This window comes from Rhinopithecus roxellana, chromosome 14, assembly GCF_007565055.1.
Source record: "Rhinopithecus roxellana isolate Shanxi Qingling chromosome 14, ASM756505v1, whole genome shotgun sequence".
Taxonomy (NCBI): domain Eukaryota; kingdom Metazoa; phylum Chordata; class Mammalia; order Primates; family Cercopithecidae; genus Rhinopithecus; species Rhinopithecus roxellana.
The window spans coordinates 90769055-90785928 of record NC_044562.1 but is presented as its reverse complement, the minus strand read 5'-3'; the positions used below and the strand labels follow the sequence as shown (position 1 = coordinate 90785928).

At 41.9% G+C, this 16874-nt stretch overlaps 1 protein-coding gene across 1 annotated transcript; it reads right to left on the bottom strand.

The window, feature by feature from the left end:
* Nucleotides 1-8394: 8394 nt before the first annotated feature.
* LOC104653588 (retinoid-binding protein 7) lies at nucleotides 8395-9028 on the bottom strand. Its single transcript, XM_010352627.2, has one exon. The coding sequence runs from the start codon at nucleotides 9004-9006 to the stop codon at nucleotides 8602-8604; it is 405 nt and encodes a 134-aa protein (XP_010350929.1). The 5' UTR covers nucleotides 9007-9028; the 3' UTR covers nucleotides 8395-8601.
* Between the last annotated feature and the right edge of the window lie 7846 nt (nucleotides 9029-16874).

Below are 16874 nucleotides of genomic sequence, written 5' to 3'. Positions count from 1 at the left end.
AAATATAAGTAAGGAATAGTTTCAACAAACATTGATATTTATTTGTTTTATTGTGGGGTTTTTTTTGAGACACAGTCTCACTCTGTCACCCAGGCTGGAGTGCAGTGCGCCACCTCAGCTCACTGCAACTTCCACCTCTCAGGTTCAAGTGATTCTTATGCCTCAGCTTCCCAAGTAGTTGGGATTACAGGCATGCGCCACCATGCACAGCTGAAACATTGATTTTTAATTAAAAGCCATGTTCTCTTTAAATAATACTTAAAGGAAATAATGTTTTCATTAAATAAGTTTATAAAATATAAGTAAGCAAAATGGTAAAAATATTTAGCAAAGAAATCTTTCACTTAGTACACGGTAGGGATCTGACAAATATTCTATATAGATGGCCCTTTAAATAGAAAAGTGCATGAAAAACCCTTGTGGTTTCCCATTATTTGTTGTGGTAACAGCAAAGAATCTGTTTTTTTTTTTTTTATGTATATATATATATATATATATACGCACACATATTACTCATCCTACATTACCATATATTCTAATTGTAACTTTTACTTAGCATTGTTATCATATGCATAAATGTATCCAAAACTAAAGCAGAAGAATAGAGAAGTCTCCAGACAAAATGGAGTCTCCTATGTTTCCCTTTGTCAATGCATGAGCTTCTAGGAAAAGAAAAGCAATAATTATAGAGCAAAAGTTATTACAGAAGTTGCAAACATATCACTGAAGAAACTGCTTGCAGGGACTTGACTTGCTCTTTACCAGATTATTTTAGGAAAAACAATCAGTGGATGTAAGTTAAATGTAAATATACATGAGAGTAGTTACTACAAATCATCAGGTGATTCTTCTTACAGTACAATTGTAACTATCAAAATTACATTCTCATTGACATTTTTAAAGGTAGAGTCATGCTCCGAAAGGACAAAATACCTACTGGAATTTTCTAACTTTATCAATTGACCCTGATTACAGGTGCTCATACTTTTAATATTTTACCTACTGGAATTAAACTTGTACGAAAAATAAATGTAAACCATGAAAACAATTTTACGCAGCCATGTTATTCCTCTGACCTTTGACTTTTCTTTCCCAATCAGAATTTCTAAGTGAAGTTGTAGAAGAGGGTAGGTATCAAGTATAATAGCTTACTGGTGATTGACCTGTTTGCAGGCAAAAGAGTCTCCCTTTTAACTCAGCTGAGCAAGCTTGTGCAATTTGACTGTGTGGGAGGATGGAGCTTTTGAGATATGTATTTATGGCATTCTCTGTGTATTTTCCTCTTTCTTGTCCCATATTCAGGAAGATAGTAGGCCCCGTGCTTCTTTGCTGCAGGCAAATATTAATATGTCACAAGGAGGAAAGCAGAAGTGGCTTGCAAGATACTTCCCTTCTTGGTCTTTTTTTCCAAACTCCTAAACACGTAGAGAGGTTTATGCTGGATTCCCTGGAGGGAAAAGAGAACTGGGTTCGTTTGCCTCTGGGGAAAACGGTGGGTATGTCTTGACAATGAGAGATGGTTGTTTTTCTGTGTCGTTCTGAAGTCCTACTAAATAACAAAAAAAAAATTTAAATACATGACAAATTATTATAAGAAATTTTAAATTTTTTTGAAAGAGAAAATGAGAGCTGTCATGCACACCTGTTCTTCTCCTGCACTTTCATCCCTGGTAGTGCCTTGAAGATGGGGCCAAGCATTTCTGGCTCGCCAAAGGCTCTTGTACCCAACGGTGGTATGAAAGCAGCAGAGTCCTTGGATCTGAGGGACTCTGAGGACTAAAACAGTGGGCACCTTCCGTGGAACCCAGTGTGGGCAGATGAAGGAAGGGACCTCCCTGTGCTTGAAGCTATGTAAGGCCTCTGCACCTTCCTGGCAAGGAGTTGGGAACAACAGGGGTGAGGAGCACCAGCAACGACTCATCTTGAATTTCTCACTTGTAGAAGGGGAGACTTGGAGTCAAAGTTAATTTAATTCGTGAAAACTAAAAAAGATGACATTTTTTCACCCAGGAGAGTTTGAGGATTGAGATTCATAGCCAGAACAACTAAACAGAGATGCTTGAAAGCATAGAAAAAGAAGATATACCTCCTTCCCCTGCTGAAAAAGGGTAGTGATCCCTTTCACCAGCAGCTGGTATTCTTTAGAAAAAAATCCAGTTTTGTTTACTGTGGTGAACCACATGTAAGAACTAGCTGTGTTCAACTGAGAATGTGATCTTTAAATATATGTGAAGCATTTGGTGTACCAGTGTACATCAAATGTATAATATGCATTTATATATTAATATATACATATTATATTTATAATATAAATGTATACATACTTGATATGTTAAATATACAGTCCTGTGTCATTCCTCAAACCACCCCATTCATAAAAGTAATTATTTCATTCCCCCTATTCATTTGTTCCCTGAGCTCACAGACAACATTCATTCCCCAAGTGTATTCCTCATTACGTGCTCCCATAGAACCCTTTTACTTGCCTTTGGTAATACCGTCTAACTTCTGTACTTGGCTGTAATGTTCATAAGAGAGGGCTTTGAAAGGAAGTATTCTTTCTGGAGAACTGGTAAGCCCATTATTTGTTCCAGTTCTAAAATACAGTGTAATGACAAAAACAGGGAATGAAAACATTTTACCATTATCTGTCCATGATCCAGCTTTGATGCCAATATTTTTAGCCAAATAAAGGTTGAAATGGATACTGAGTTGTTGCTGTACAAAAAGAGGTAGAAAAGGAAAGGGTAAAGTTTATCGTAAGTATTATAAGTTACTTATGGAGGACAATATGGTGTTCTCCCCAATATTGGCACAGAGTGAGTAAGCAAAGTTACAAAAAATATTCATGGCTTCAAGTTTAATTTATTTCCAATGAGTCTCTGGTCATTACCGCAATAAGATTCTTTTTTTTTTCTTAGATGCTTAAAATATAGGAGAGACAGTTCACTACAGATAGATAGCTGTTATTATGCATAACATTCTTTTTTTTTTTTTTTTTTTTTTTTTTTTTTTTTGATACGATGTCTTGCTCTGTCGCCCAGGCTGGAGTGCAGTGGCACGATCTCCGCTCACTGCGTGCTCCGCCCCTGGGTTCACGCCATTCTCCTGCCTCAGCCTCCCGAGTAGCTGGGACTGTAGGCGCCTGCCACCACACCTGGCTAATTTTTTTGTTGTTGTATTTTTAGTAGACACGGGATTTCACCGTGTTAGCTAGGATGGTCTTGATCTCCTGATCTCGTGATCCGCCCGCCTCGGCCTCCCAAAGTGCTGGGATTACAGGCGTAAGCCACTGCGCCCGGCCCCCATGCATAATATTCTTAACAAAATATAGCAATATAGTTATTTTATGCTTCCTTTCTTTTCCCCAACTAAGTACTAATTCAGGCGTTTAGAATTACTTTTTTTAATAGGCATTTTTGGAGCAGTTTTAGGTTTACGGAAAAGTTGAATGGAAAATACAGAGTTCATGTATTCTTCCTTCACACTTCCTCCCCAGCTTCCCCTTTTATTTTTATTTTTTTATTTTTTTTTGAGACGGAGTCTTGCTCTGTCACCCAGGCTGGAGTGCAGTGGCCTGATCTCAGCTCACTGCAAGCTCCGCCTCCCGGGTTCACGCCATTCTCCTGCCTCAGCCTCCCGAGTAGCTGGGACTACAGGCACCCGCCACCTCGCCCGGCTAGTTTTTTGTATTTTTAGTAGAGACAGGGTTTCACCGTGTTAGCCAGGATGGTCTCGATCTCCTGACCTCGTGATCCGCCCGTCTCGGCCTCCCAAAGTGCTGGGATTACAGGCTTGAGCCACCGCGCCCGGCCTAGCTTCCCCTTTTATTAACATCTTACATTACTGTGGTACATCTGTTACAATTGATGAGGCAATATTGATATGTTATTCTTAACAAAAGTCCATAGTTTACATTGGGGTTCACTCTGCGTTATACATTCTATGGATTTCGACAAATGTGTAATGTCATGTATCCATTATTACAGTATCAGGCAGAACAATTTTATTGCTCTAAAATTGCCCTATGCATTACCTACTCATTTCTCCCTTGACCCCAGCCCCAGACATGGGCTGGGGCATATCACTGGTGTCCTACTGGTCCTGATGCACAGTACTACACAGAGTTGGGCTCTGTTTTGTGTTAATGTTAGAATTATTGGGGAAAGGATATCATTGTCCAGGCAGGGAATATTGTGCAGTGTTTGTAATACCTGATTTAGACTTAAAATTTATGCTACCACTTGATGCAAAAAAACACAGATATTAATGTAATTTCATAAGCAGAAATAGGGTTACAACTGAGCCTAGTTAAGTTTTCCCTTGGAAGCAAGCAGATAAATAGATCAGGCAAAAGTTTTTAACTTATCTCTATGTATTTGGAATAAGAGATCCTCCTTTTGTGGAGAAAATGATAAAAGCATCTGCATATGGGGATCTAATATTTAAAAACTTTTCTCCCTTCTGCATGAAAGTCTTGTAAAATAGATTATTAGAGTTTGTAAAAAATTTTTGTGGTCATCTTATTCAATTCCTTACTTTTTTTTTTTGAGATGGAGTCTCGCTCTGTCGCCCAGGCTGGAGTGCAGTGGCCGATTTCAGCTCACTGCAACCTCCTCCTCCCGGTTTCAAGCAATTCCCTGCCTCAGCCTCCCAAGTAGCTGGGATTACAGGCACACTTCACCACACCTGGCTAATTTTTGTATTTTTAGTAGAGTTGGTGTTTCACCATCTTGGCCAGGCTGGTCTTGAACTCCTGACCTCGTGATCCACCTACCTCAACCTCCCAAAGTGCTGGGATTACAGGCGTGAGCCACCACACCCAGCCTCAATTCCTTACTTTTAGGCAAAATTACCCTTAAGCCATTTAAAAAGACTTTTTTAGAACTACCATAGAAATACATTATACAGGCCTGGGATGGTGGCTCACTCCTATAATCCCAGCACTTTGGGAGGCTAAGGCAGGAGGATCGCTTGAGGCCAGGAGTTCGAGACCAGCCTGACCAACACGGCAAAACCCTGTCTCTATAACAAACACAAAAATTAGCTGGGTGTGGTGGCACACACCTGTAATCCCAGCTACACAAGGAGAATTGCTTGAGCCCAGGAGATGGAGGTCATAGTGAGCCAAGTTCTCACCACTGCACTCCAGCCTGGGCAACAGAGAGAAACTCTCTCTCAAAAAAATAGAAAAAGAGAAAGAAATACATTATGCAAAGTTCAGAACTCATTTTATTGTTTGACACCCTTGTGGTGAAAAATCTATCTAGACATACTTAAATTTCATCATATGAGTATATGCTTATTTCCCACCTCATTCTTAATTCCTAAGGAGGGAGAACCTTATCTTCTGGATAGCAATTTTTCACAAATATTAAGATTGTTAGGTCCTCCTCCATTTTTTCTTCCCACAGCTAAATAATTCTGGCTTCTTATTTCCCCATCGGGTCTTACTTCCCATTCTTAAATTATCTTTGTGGAAATGATGAGAAGACATACAGCATAAAAATAACAACTTAGTGTCATGAAACTGTCCTCCAATGTACCAGGCCATTTCTCACTTACAAATATTCACAATGCCCACTACACTTTCTTCCACAGAGGACTCTCCCTTAATATTTCTGAGCTTTTTCTTAACATGTGATTGAATTAATCATCATGCACAGGTAGCTCTATGAGTGCAATATGTAAGACATGGTATAGTTCTAGTCCTCATGGGGTTTATAATTTATTTGGAGTGACCTCAAACCATAAAAAGTGGACATAAGGGCCGGGCACAGTGGCTCACGCCTGTAATCCCAGTACTTTCGGAGGTTGAGGTGGACAGATCACGAGGTCAGGAGTTCAAGACCAGCCTGACTAACATGGTGAAACCTGTCTCTACTAAAAATACAAAAATTAGCTGGGCATGGTGGTGCATGCCTGTAATCCCAGCTACTTAGGAGGCTGAGGCAGGAGAATCACTTAAACCTGGGAGGTGAAGGTTACAGTGAGCCGAGATTGTGCCACTGTACTCTAGCCTGGGTGACAGAGGAAGACACTGTCTCAAAAAAAAAAAAAAAAAAAAAAAAAAAGAGGACATAGGTGTGAAATGCATGATATAGACCTTACATATTATAAACATTCTGAAAGGGAATTCCATGGCTGATTTGGGGATTGTTTCATGGATGTGTACTGGGAGTGGCTGGGAAGGTTGGACAGGATTAGGATGGGCAGGGCGGGGGAAATGAAGATAGTCCAGACGAGGAGACTAATAAGAGCAAAGAGCAAAGCCACAAAAGCGAACTCCATAAACTGAGTAAGAAAAGATGAGGTCAGCTGAGTGGAGGCAGAGAAGGAGGGGGTTATGAACAGCTTTGAAGTCAGTCAGAGGAGCTAATTGGAAACTGTTACAAGAAACAAGGAATTGTTGCAGGCTTAAAAACATTTCTATTTTAATCCTGACTCTTGTTGCAAATGATACAAACAGCCAGCTTTGGCAGAAAAGGGAATCTATTCCTTTATATATCCAAACCTCGGGAAGGAGGGAAATAGAATTGGTCCTCAGACAACCTAAACCAAGGATGCAAATACCGCTAGGATTCTCTCTTTCTCTTTGTTTTCCTCATCTTTGCTTTGCTCTCATGTTTTCTATGATATTAGAGTCATAGTCACCAACATTTTCTGGTTTGCATTTTGCTGAGAGTCTCATCACAAAAGAATGAACTTTTTTTCCTAATTCCAGCTGAAAGAGAGAGAGAAAAAGGAGGAGGAGGAGGGGGAGGAGGAGGAGGAGGAGATAGAAGAAGAAGAAGAAGAAGGAGGAGGAGGAGGAGGAGGAGGAGGAGGAGAAGGAGAAGGAGAGGAAGAGGAAGAGGAAGAGGAAGAGGAAGAGGAAGAAGAAGAAGAAGAAGAAGAAGAAGAAGAAGAAGAAGAAGAAGAAGAAGAAGAAGAAGAAGAGGAAAAGGGGGAAGAAGGGGAAGAAGGGGAAGAAGAGGAAGGAAGGAAGGAAGGAAGGAAGGAAGGAAGGAAGGAAGGAAGGAAGGAAGCTGGGAATGCCTTTGGTAACCTTAGTGTGGATCACATGTTCTCCCCTACAATCAGGATAAAGAAAGAGGTACTTTTGATTGGCAGCATCCCTAAGAACTACAGGGTTGAGTTAGGGGCTGGGTTGGGAGGAGCAGTTCCAGAAGAAATTTGCTGTCTCCAGAAGAAAAAAGAGCAGGGCAGAGGAAATAGTACATGTCCCCTGTAGTAACATTTATTGAATTATTTTTGTTGTTGGCACTGTCTATAAATACAAAAGTAATGCAAGATCATTTTGAAAACTGGAAATATTGCTCAAATACAAAGAAGTAAAAATCGAAATCACCTAACATTATTAACCTAAAAATAATCAACCCATTAATATTTTGGTATACTTTCTTTCAGTTTGTTTTTTCATGTATACTGTGCATTGGTGTGTATCTACGTATGGGAGTAACAGAGTAATGTCCCACCCCACAAAAGATATCCATATTCTAATTCCTGGAACCTGTGAATGTGGGTTTGTTTTACATGGCAAAAGAGATTTTGCAGTTGTAATTAAGTTAAGCATCTTGAGTTGGAAAGATTATCCTGAATTGAGTGGAGGGCCCAGTGTAATTGCTACGGTCTGTATAAGACGGAGACAGGGGTGCGGGCATGGTAGCTCACGCCTGTAATCCCAGCACTTTGGGAGGCCGAGGTGGGCGGATCACGAGGTCAGGCGTTCGAGATCAGCCTGGCCAACGTGGTGAAACCTCCATCTCTACTAAAAATACAAAACTTAGCTGGGCGTGGTGGCAGGTGCCTATAATCCCAGCTACTCAGGAGGCTGAGGCAGGAGAATCACTTGAACCCAGGAGGTGGAGGTGGTTGCAGTGAGCCAAGACCACACCGTTGCACTCAGGTCTGGGCAACAAAGCAAGACTCCATCTAAAAAAAAAAAAAAAAAAAAAAAAGAGGGAGACAGGGGAGTCAGAGTCAGACAGAAATTGGAAGATACTATGCTGCTGGCTTTGAAGATTGAAGATGAAGCCCTAAGTCAAAGAATACAGACAAACTCTAGAAGCTAGAAGAGGCAAAGAAAGGAATTTTCCCCTATAGCTTCTAGAAGAAAGGAAGTTCTGTTAACACTTGAATATTAGACCACTGAGACTGATTTTGGACTTCTGACCCCCAAACTGTAAGATAATAACTGTATTGTTTCACACAACTGAGTTTATGGCAGTTTGTTACAGAAGCAATAGGAAACTAATACAATAAATGTATATTCACCTTTATGGGTTTGGGTTTTATGTTTTCAACAATATCTGACTCATACTATACATGGTATTTGCTGATCTGTATTTTTCAAAATAAAAACATTGTACATCTTTTTTGTTGTTGTTGCTGTTTTTTTTTTTTTTTTTTTTCATTTGGACAGGTTTATTGAAGCTGAGCAGTTTCCCCATAATCTAGATGACTTCAGGTTACAGGCTGTGTGGCTCTCTCCAGCCACGAGTCCTCATCACCGAATGGGATGGATAAACATCTGTTCAGTCTGCAATATAATTTGGCATAAAGCTGCAGCCACAAGTGGGCTCTGCTGCTGGATATGGATCAGGCTCTCTGGAATGTCTGTTTGCACACTTGACCTTCACAGAACATTTCCAGGTGGAGTTTGTCTCCTTCGATCCAATGGGTCCAGCCTCTGTTCTTCTTTTCTCCCTTCTGGACACAGGTGAGCCTGTCATTGTCCCAGATAACCAAGCTCTTGCATTTTCTGTTGTCCAGGCCTTTGTTATCTTCCTCAAATTCTTCTCCAATTTTAAATTTCACAAAATAGTTCCTTAGGCTGCTGTTCGTGTGGATGGTAAAAGAATCCTCATTCTGCTCAATCACTTTCTGTGGCTTCAGCAACTTGGCTATTTTACGAGTGGCAAAGTCAATACCTAGGGCCAGCATGTAGCCCTCGAAGTTGTCGCTGCTGAGCAGGGTCCAGGTACCACTGAGGTCGGCGGGCATGGTCGGAGGTCGCAGTACAAACTCCGGCCTGTTGTTGTTTTTTTAACAGAAAAATGGTGCGAAAGTAGTCCTAGTGGTTCCAGATTGGTTAGGAATGTTTCAAAGGGAGGAGAGAGAGGTTTACAGGAAACCAGCCCACAGGCTTCTGCAAACCCCTGTTATGAGATGATGAAGGTTTCAAGAGGGTGGTGGCAGAGAAAACAGTAAGGAAGAAACAATCTAGGAATATTGACTGATGGGGCTCAGTGACAGCACTTAGGTGATGTCATGTTCTTTGGCATAGCCTTGCCTCAAAGAGCATAACTGAACAAAAGTTCTAGTGATCAGCTATGCATCTGTTTATTTTGTTTTTTCCATGACATATTTTTCAAATAACCTTTCTCAAGTAGTTCAAAGAATCATACAAACATGACCATGAGGTAGCAAAGGGAGAGAGCAATTTCTTAACTCACTCATCACTCCTCTAAACGAATTATAAAGGAAAAATGTGTTAAATGCTGAACGTGTAATATTAGGAGAACCTAAAAATGCTTTTCATTAAATAACAGGACTCTGAAACTTCCATAAAAGCACATTTTGCTTATTTGTTACATATATACAGGTTGAAGATAAAATCTGGAAACCTAGATAATACTTCATTTTTTTACAGATTGAACCTCCATGATTACTTCTTCTGGGGTATACTAAAGACGCACACTTGGCCAGGTGCGGTGGCTCACGCCTGTAATCCCAGAACTTTGGGAGGCTGAGGCAGTCAGATCACCTGAGGTCAGGAATTCGAGACCAGCCTGACCAACATGGAGAAACCCCGTCTCTACTAAAAATACAAAATTAGCCGGGCAAGGTGGCACATGCCTGTAATCCCAGCTACTAGGGAGGCTGAGGCAGGAGAATCACTTGAACCTGGGAGGCGGAGGTTGCAGTGAGCCGAGATTGTGCCATTGCACTCCAGCCTGGGCAACAAGAATGAAACTCCATCTAAAAATATATATATAAATAAAAAAAATTCACATTTTTTTCTTGAGACGTAGTCTCACTCTGTCGCCCAGGCTGGAGTGCAGTGGTGCGATCTTGGCTAACTGCAAGCTCCGCCTCCCAGGTTCACACCATTCTCCTCCTGCCTCAGCCTCCCTAGTAGCGGGGGGCTACAGGCACCCGCCACTATACCCGGCTTTTTTTTTTTTTTTTTTTTTTTTGTATTTTTTAGATGAGGTTTCACTGTGTTAGCCAGGATGGTCTCGATCTCCTGACCTCGTGATCCGCCCGTCTCGGCCTCCCAAAGTGCTGGGATTACAGGCGTGAGCCACGGCGCCCGGCCAGTATTGGCATTTTAAGAAGAGATTAGGATACAGAGACACCAGACACATGACTGCATAGAGGGATGACCGTGTGAAGACACAGGGAGAAGACGGCCACCTGCACGCCAAGAAGAGAGGCCTCAGAGAAGAAATCAAGCCTGCCAACAGCTTATCTCAGACTTCCAGCATCTAGAACTGGGAGAAAGTAAATTTCTGTTGTGTAAGCAACCGAGGCTGTGTCTTTTTATCATAGCAGCCCTAGAAAACTAACCCAGCGATGTCTTAGACACTTTGATAAAAGGCAGAGACTGGATATTCAGTGATTAAAAAGACACAATTCTTAGCCTTGAGGACAACCCAGTTCTTTATTTCCAGTAAGCTAAAGAACAGATCCATTTGGATGTTCCATCATTACTTCAAATGCAACTTGTCCAAAACTGAACTCATATGCCTCTCAGCTGTCCTAGTTAGCAGACACTTCCCTGTGGCTTCCCCATCACTCAGCGCTGTGCCTTGAGCTCGACAGGCACTCAGTAAATATCTGTTGATTCAGTGATGCTGTTAGTCCTCTGCTTTCAATATTCTTCCTGTCTAGAAACCCTGGAGTAATCTTGGACTCTTCTTCTAATTTTTTTTTTTTTTTAATTGAGATGGAGCCTCGCTCTGTTGCCCAGGCTGGAGTGCAGTGGCACGATCTTGGCTCACTGCAAGCTCCGCCTGCCGGGTTCACACCATTCTCCTGCCTCAGCCTCCGGAGTAGCTGGGACTACAGGCGCCTGCCACCACGCCTGGCTAATTTTGTTTTGTTTTGTTTTGTTTTGCATTTTTCAGTAGAGACGGGGTTTCACTGTATTAGCCAGGATGGTCTCGATCTCCTGACCTCGTGATCTGCCCACCTCGGCCTCCCAAAGTGCTGAGATTACAGGCGTGAGCCATTGTGCCCAGTCAGACTCTTCTTCTTCTTACCCTTGTTCGATCTGTCCAATCTTCTTACCCTTGTCCAATCTGTCGCCTGTGTCTGTCAGTTTTTCCAAATGTAATTCAATTTCCCTCCTTTCTTATTTCTCATCATTTCATGCCTGGATTAATACAACCAGCCTTCTGATTGTTTTCCTTACTCCAATCTATCTTCAAAATGTTGCCAGACTTCTGCTGGGTGTGGTGGCTCACGCCTGTAATCCCAGCACTTTGGGAGGCTGAGGCGAGCGGATCACCTGAGGTCAGGAGTTCGAGACCAGTCTGACTAACATGGTGAAACCCGTTTCTACTAAAAATACAAAAAATTAGCGAGGAGTGGTGGCACGCACCCATAATCCCAGCTACTAAGGCTGAGGCAGGAGAATCACTTGAACCCGGGAGGCGGAGGTTGCGATGAGCTGAGATTGCATCATTGCACTCCAGCTTGGGCAATAAGAACGAAAACTTGTCTAAAAAAAAAAAAAATGTTGCCAGACTTTTCTTTTCTTTTCTTTTCTTTTCTTTTTTTTGAGACAGAGTCTCGCTCTGTCGCCCAGGCTAGAGTCCAGTGGTGCGATCTCAGCTCACTGCAAGCTCCGCCTCCCAGGTTTAGGCCATTCTCCTGCCTCAGCCTCCGGAGTGAGTAGCTGGGACTACAGGCGCCCGCCACCTCGCCCGGCTAGTTTTTTGTATTTTTTAGTAGAGACGGGGTTTCACCGTGTTAGCCAGGATGGTCTCGATCTCCTGACCTCGTGATCCGCCCGTCTCGGCCTCCCAAAGTGCTGGGATTACAGGCTTGAGCCATGGCGCCCGGCCAACTTTTCTTAACTATATCTCTCATCATCCTTTTCTTGACAAATACTGCTGAATTTTTCTATGTATAAGACAACATGCAAGGTGCTAAAGAAAATATATGCATGAGTAAGTCACAGTCTTTGCCCTTGGAAGAACTCATGGTTTTTCGGAGGAGTCAGACGCATGCACAAAACATTCTAATACCAATGTGCAAAGTTTTTTGAGAACGCGTAGGATATAGCAAATAGCTTTATCTAGGGGAACTGGGAATGAAGGAGGAGACTGAACTGCAGTGAGTAGGAGCAGACCAAACAGAGAAGGAAAAAAGGACATTCTAGACAGAGGGAATGAATAGTCATCGCAAGGGTGTGGAATTGGGAAAATGGCTGGCACTTTTAAAATTGGACTCTACTGCATTGGTTATTAGACCTCTTCAGCTCTGAAAAACAGTTTTTCCCAGTGTTTACTAAGAAAACAAACAAACAAAAAAGATGGAAGTTCAGGTTCTGCCATTCTTTCCCACTGCAGGCATTTTTGAGATGGGTGTAATATTTTTGGTTTTATTAGGTACCAAACACAAGTCATTCACTCACTCTAATATGTGTAGCTAATACTATTAGTAGCAGTTTAGTTATCACCTTGGAAAGCTGGCTTAATAATTGCACTCTAACATGTGTGTAATCAGATAATTGCTGGGTTCTGGTTGGTTGAATTCATTTGTGGTCTGACTGGTATAGACGTCAGAACATTCACAAGCGTTCAGGTTATTGTGATAACTGCTCTTGCATAATAGTTTGTACTAGTTCTAAGTAAATACCTGGAAACGTCCAGTTTTATAGATTTTGCAGATAAAAAGCCTCCCCAAAAGGACTACTCTTTTTTTTTTTTTTTTTTTTTTTGAGACGGAGTCTTGCTCTGTCACCCAGGTTAGAGTACAGTGGCGCGATCTTGGCTCACTGCAACCTCTGCCACCCGGGTTCACGCGATTCTCTTGCCTTGGCCTCCTGAGTAGCTGGGACTACAGGTGGCCTCACCATACCCAGTTAATTTTTTGTGTTTTTAGTAGAGATGAGGTTTCAGCAATGTTGGCCAAGCTGGTCTTGAGCTCCTGACCTCAGGTGATCCACCTGCCTTGGCCTCCCAAAGTGCTGGGATTACAGGCGTGAACCACCGCGCCTGACCCAAAAGGGCTACTCTTTAGAAAAAAACAACTAAAATAATTGTTTTATGAGGTGTAGGTATGTCATACTCTGTTTACTACATATTTATATTACATAGGGTATTTAAATCTCACATTCACAAAGCAGAAATATACTTAAAGGTAAGGATCAAGTGTTCTGCAGCTGTTAATGTTTGACCGGGAGGAATGAGATGTCTCTGATTTGGGCCATATGAGGCCCCTGATTCACCCCTCTATTACTACCCCTAACTCTGTTTCTCCTCTTGGCATTCAGATTCTAAGTGTCAGCTAAGTATCATTTGTTCCATGAAGTTATCTTAACCTGCTCTAACGTCTGTTGAATTCCCTCTTCCCTTAACTCCTACTGTACTTATAGTCTGTATCAGAGCTTAATACTTAGTTGTTCTCTGGTTATTGCATATGTTCTTGTCTCGTGAGTAAAATTTATTGAATGTAGAGATCCCCTTTTAAAGTAAAATTAACTATTTTTAAATAATATACATTTTATATTATTGTTTTCCTCAACATTTTAAAAGAGCTTTGTCTTCATAAATATTGATTTAGTGCAATTCATTTAATTGTCAATTAAAGAATACAAATTTGTTGTTAAAAGATAAAATAGGGAAAGAAAATACCACAATCATGCCACTCTGCAATAAACACTTCATCTTCCTGCATTTCCTTCCAGGTTTTTCCTATATGTTTTCTCATGGGTTCATATTGTACATAATGTTTGTGACTTGTTAATCAACATATTGTGAACATCTTTTCATATCAAAAAAATTCTACAAATCATCATTTTCTTTTTTTTTTTTTTTTTTTTTTTTTGAGACAGAGTCTCACTGTGTCACCCAGGCTGGAGTGCAGTAGCGCGATCTCTGCTCACTGCAAGCTCCACTTCCCGGGTTCACGCCATTCTCCTGCCTCAGCCTCCCGAGTAGCTGGGACTACAGGTGCCCGCCACCACGCCCAGCTAATTTTTTGTATTTTTAGTACAGACGGGGTTTCACCATGTTGGCCAGTCTGATCTTAAACTCCTGACCTCAGGTGATCTGCCTACCTCAGCTTCCCAAAGTGCCGGGATTACAGGTGTGAGCCACCATGCTCAGCTTTCATTTTCTATCTTTTTTTTTTTTTTTTTTGAGACACAGTCTTGCTCTGTTACCAGGCTGGAGTGCAGTGGCACGATCTTAGCTCACTGCAACCTCTTCCTCCCAGGTTCAAACCATTCTCCTGCCTCAGCCTCCTAAATAGCTGGGACTACAGGCGTGCGCCACCACGCCTGGCTAATTTTTTGTATTTCTGGTAGAGAAGGGTTTCACCACGTTGGTCAGGATGGCCTCGATCTCCTGACCTGGTGATCTGCTGGCCTCGGCCTCCCAAAGTGCTGGGATTACAGGCGTGAGCCACTGCACCCAGCCACAGCCTTCATTTTCTTAAACAGCCTCCTATGGCTAGACATTGAGGGGCTTTCCAAGTATTTGCCATCATCCCACAATATCCTAGCTAATGTTTTGTTCTCACTCCTTTGAGTATCTATTGCCAAACTGCCTTATAGAAAAAGGTTGCAATGATTTATATTCCCACTTGCAGGTATGAGAGTGCCTATTTCTTCCCATCCTTGTCAACAATGGGTGGAATCATTTTTTAAAATCAGAGACTATTTCATGTATTTCTCTAGTGATTCTAGACACAGCTGGAGATGCCATGAACATTAAATAAATAAATGCAATTGATTTGATAAATGGATTAATAATAGTGTTTTTTGCGCTGGGTGCGGTGGCTCACGCCTGTAATCCCAACACTTTGAGAGGCCGAGGGGGGCAGATCACAAGGTCAAGAGATCAAGAACATCCTGGCCAACATAGTGAAAACTAGTCTCTACTAAAAGTACAAAAAATTGGCTGGGTGTGGTGGTGCGTGCCTGTAGTCCCAGCTACTTGGGAGGCTGAGGCAGAATAATCACTTGAATCCAGGAGGTAGAGGTTGCAGTGAGCTGAGATCGTGCCACTGCACTCCAGCCTGGTAACAGAGCAAGACTCTGTCTCAAAAATAATAATAGGCGCAGTGGCTCACGCCTGTAATCCCAGCACTTTGGGAGGCCTTGGCGGGCAGATCATGAGGTCAGAAGATCGAGACTGTCCTGGCTAACATGGTGAAACCCCGTGTCTACTAAAAATACAAAAAATTAGCTGGACCTGGTGGCACATGCCTGTAATCCCAGCTACTCGGGAGGCTGAGGCAGTAGAATGGCGTGAACCCAGGAGGTGGAGCTTGCAGTGAGCCTAGAATATTGCCACTGCACTCCAGCCTGGGCGACAGAGCGAGACTCCATCTCAAAAAAAATAAATAAATAAAAATAAAAATAAATAAATAGTAAAATAAAATAAATAATAATAGTGTTTTCTCCATGACCTATAGCTACTGAAGTTTTAAAGTAATTAATTCATGGCTGGGCGTGGTGACTTACGCCTGTAATCCCAGTACTTTGGGAGGCTGAGGCAGGTGGATCATCTGAGCTCAGGAGTTTAAGACCAGCCTGACCAACATGGTGAAACTCCATCTCTACTAAAAATACAAAAACTAGCTGGGCATGGTGGTGCATGCCTGCTGTCCCAGCTACTTGGGAGGCTGAGGCTGGAGAATTGCTTGAACCTGGGAGGCAGAGGTGGCAGCGAGCTGAGATTGTGCCACTGCACTCCAGCCTGGGCAACAGAGTAAGACTCTGTCTCCAAAAAAAATAAAATATAAAAAATAAAGTGATTAATTACTCATTCACTCAACATATTTACACCACATATGATGGTCTTGATCTGCCTACTAAAAATGAATATAGCATTCAGTAATGAAACAAATACTTTATGAAGTACGAAACATAAAACACTGATAACTTGTTTCAAAGGTAATGTGTATAGAAGCTACTCTTAAAATTTGTCCCAGAGTCCTAAGCGGTCTCTTGAAAAAAAAAAAAAAATTGTCTCATTTTTCTAAGAATAGGAAGTACTAAAATTCCTCCTTTGGGAATTAAGAATACAAATTTAGGATAAGAAAACTCTCTCATCCATTAGCTATTAGAGTTTTCAGAATCAGGGGAATTGTGCCAGAGAGGAAGTTAAAATCTGGTGTGGATTTTCATAGCACCAGACATTTCCTTCCGTGTGCAGGTGGAATAAAATCAACACTAAAATTTGGACAGGCACGGTGGCTCACGCCTGTAATCTGAGCACTCTGGGAGGCCAAAGTGGGCGGATCACAAGGTCAGGAGGTCGAGACGATCCTGGCTAACACGGTGAAACCCCATCTCTACTGAAAACACACACAAAAAATACCTGGGCATGGTGGCAGGCTCCTGTAGTCCCAGCTACTCGGGAGGCTGAGGCAGGAGAATGGCGTGAACCCGAGAGGCGGAGCTTGCAGTGAGCCGAGTTTGTGTCCCCGCACTCCAGCCTGGGCGACAGAGCGAGACTCCATCTCAAAAAAACAAAACAAAAAAACACTAACATTTTTGGGGAGAGTTTTAATGTTTCTATCAATTCCTGAAAGTTTATTTTATTTAAAGCTACTTCAGGGACAGGATGACTAGATGAATGTTCTATTTAGTTAGGTAATTTCATTTTATAAGTCTCCTGTTCAATTAT